Here is a 3,209-nt window from a genome sequence, read left to right as displayed (position 1 = left end):
CCCGGCACATCCCAGTCAGTCTTCAATATCTTGTCAGGTAAGATGACAAGTATTAGTGCACAAACTCTTTGCAAAATGACACTGATCAAGGACATTTTCCCAAGATCAAATGACACCGATCAGTCCACAAACTCTTTGAGGAAATGTCACTTATCAATGGCACTTGCTGTTGGGCAAGTCCACTGATCAGTGCCACTGATCAGTGGACTTGCCCAACAGCAAGTGCCATTGATAAGTGGCATTTGCCTATCAATGACACTTGTTGTTAGGCAAATGCCACTGATCAGTTGACTTGCTGTTGGGCAAGTCCACTGATCAATGACATCTTCTTTGATGCAACTGGCACGCAACACTGCACTATCCTAAACATGGTGACATCTAAAAATAGCAACACCAAGTACCAATAGCACCCATGTGCAGCCATGCAGATTTGGCACCATTCTAAAATGCTCCTACTACATGCACGTATAACATTCAACACAAACCCTAGTTAGAACATGTACGTTAGCAATATGAAACATGAACATGATCCTATCTAGAACATGAACATGCCATCAGTCAACATGATTCTAGCATTCATCACTCAACATGAAGAACATGAACATGCCATCAGTCAACATGACTCTAACATTCATCACTCAACATGAACATGATTCTAGCATGAACACACCTACTAGCATGAACACAAATCATAGGACACACAAGCAGTAGCACAAGAAAAATTATCCTAACACACACTGTACAAAACAAGAACAGATCAGTCCGACTGGATTTGATTGGGATCGCATCCAATTGGATCTGCTATAATCCTATCTACTCCTATCGAATCCACTAACTACTATCACATGCCTAACAAATAAACATCTAATCTACATCTAAGAGCAAGGATTGAGGGGTTTGATTCACCGGAGCACGCGCAGCCGCGGCGAACCGAGGCCGGGGTGAAAACCCCGGCAGGAAGGAGAGAGGGGGCGGAGCAGACGAGGAGCCGGCCCCGGCGACGGCATGCGGCCTCGGCCTCGTGCTCAACGCCACGCCGGAGGTCGAGAAGGACGGCCCGCCGACCGGAGAAAACCCTTGGACGGGGGTCAAGAAAACCCCTGTGGCCAATGGGGTGCCAAGAAGGGGCGGCTCCGTCGATGGCGCCGGCGCCGAGCCCAGAACCACGAGGTCCGGAATCGGCGGCGGAGCAGGAGCGGCCGGCACCGCATTGTCCAACGCTCGTGGTGGCCGGCAGCAAATGGGGGACGGCGTGCGCAGCGCCGACGCCAGGTCGCGGCCCGAGTTCAGGAGCCCGGCCAGCCAGCGCTCCTGGATGCCGGCGATGCGCTGGTCGACGGGGGTCAGAGGGCGGCGCGACGGCGGGCATGGCGGAGCCATCGGAGGAGAGGAGAGGAAAGGACGATGAGGAAAATAAAGGGACCGGTGAGAACAGTGCGTCTGGGCGGTGATAAGAGAGTCAGGGAAGAGTAATGAGACGTCGCATCCGTCTCCCGCGCTACCCGAGACGTGCAACTGCCTCGCACGCGTGGCCGCGCACGGCCAGACTCACGAGAAACTGCCGATTCGGCAGTTTCCGCCGGGCCAGGCTGCGGGCTGCTTTAAGATCCGTGCGGACCTCAAACCGCATGCAGCCCAGACAACCAAACAGGCTACGCATATCCTGGGTCTGGTTGGGCTGTATGCGGGCAACCAAACATGCCCGTAGAGGCGGAAGCGTGGCCGCGGCTCAGCACCAGGCTTACCATTGGGAGGAAGCAAAATGTCGCCCTACCGTTGGATCGAAACCTAACGACTGAAATAGTCAATTTTCGTGGACAACTTGCACATCGTTGATAGTTCCCCAATCCGAACAGCAAACCCCGCCACCTTTCGATGGTTCTTCAGCGGTGACAATGAAATGGCTCGACATGGGTGGCTTCGTCAAAGTAAAAGCTCAGGTGACGCGGCTGTATCAGGGGCATTCTGCCTCGAGCCAGGTGTCGCCGAGCATGCACTTGCCACAAAACGGCAGTAGATTCCCAGCTGACACGTATCACCACGTGTCATTCCCAACCACGTCCCCGGCTGGAGTGCCGCGGCCGTTCTATAAACTCAGCCGCTAGTGTACACCGCCCGCCGCATACGACGGGAAGCGCCCGCGCGAGGGGCAGCTGAGCACAGAAGCCAGAGCCATGGCGCAGGCCAAATGCGGAGTAGATTGCCAAACCTACGCCCAGACCGACACCTGTAGCCAGGGCAGGGTGTTCGACGCCCCCGTGACCGTTGCGCCGAGCGACGACGAGCGGCTTGCGCACGGGGGCTGCCGCTCGGTCGTCGACGAAGTGCAGGACACCAAGGTCAAGATCTCTGAGGCGCTGGAGGCGGCGGCGCGGGCCGTTGGGGACGACCCCGTGCAGAGGTCCGACGCCGCAGCCATACACGCCGCGGAGGCGCGCGCCGTCGGCACCGGAGTGGACATCCCTGCCGGGATCGCCGCGCAGGCGCAGGCGGCGGCGGACGCCAACGCCACGGCCGCGCACGCCGAGGACAAGATCACCATCGGAGACGTCCTCAAGGTACGTGCAGTCCTCCGCACGACCACCAACATGCATGCAGTATGCATGCATACATACATACATCTGCGGCGCAGTCTCTTGTCTTGCATCTCTCACCGGATGCATGTCTGTTGTGTGTGTCAGTGGAACGCGACGGCGAAGCTGCCTTCGGGCAAGGCGGTGACGAGGGAGGACGCGGCTGCCGCGGTGGAGGCAGAGGCGGCGCATGCCCCCGGCAAGGGGACCAAGACATACGGTGTGGGAGCGGCGCTTGCAGAGGCCGCGAGGCGCAATCAGGAGGGGACATGCCGGAAATAGCCGGACACGCGTGTATATTTTGGGACCGATCGGAATAAAGAGGAAGTATATACATTACGTACATGGGAAAGTATAAGGTGATACCATTCCTTGCGTGATATCATGATAGCAACTTGCATAACTCAAATTTAAACATGTCAAGAAATTCTGAAAAAAAAAAGCATGGCTATTCACAACACATATGTCGACAACCCCCTAAAAATTCAAATTAAAATTTGAAATACACAAAGAGAAACAGAAAAGACATATTCAGATATGAACAGTGCCATTCTTGCTTTTGTCTTTTTTTTCCTTCTCTATATCAAATTTTGTTCTAATTATTTTTTGATTGTCAACATATATCTTGTGAACATT

The 3,209-nt window shown here is 54.7% G+C and overlaps 1 protein-coding gene across 1 annotated transcript; it reads left to right on the top strand.

Annotated features, from left to right (window-relative positions):
* The first annotated feature begins 2,134 nt into the window (after window positions 1-2,134).
* Window positions 2,135-2,916, top strand: LOC125505971 (late embryogenesis abundant protein D-34-like). The gene is made up of 2 exons (XM_048670865.1): window positions 2,135-2,558; window positions 2,682-2,916. Exons 1-2 carry the CDS (start codon window positions 2,175-2,177, stop codon window positions 2,853-2,855), a joined length of 558 nt encoding a protein of 185 aa, XP_048526822.1. The 5' UTR covers window positions 2,135-2,174; the 3' UTR covers window positions 2,856-2,916.
* Window positions 2,917-3,209: the final 293 nt, after the last annotated feature.

This window comes from Triticum urartu, chromosome 5 (assembly GCF_003073215.2).
Source record: "Triticum urartu cultivar G1812 chromosome 5, Tu2.1, whole genome shotgun sequence".
NCBI lineage: Eukaryota > Viridiplantae > Streptophyta > Magnoliopsida > Poales > Poaceae > Triticum > Triticum urartu.
This window is presented reverse-complemented; position numbering and strand designations above follow the sequence as displayed.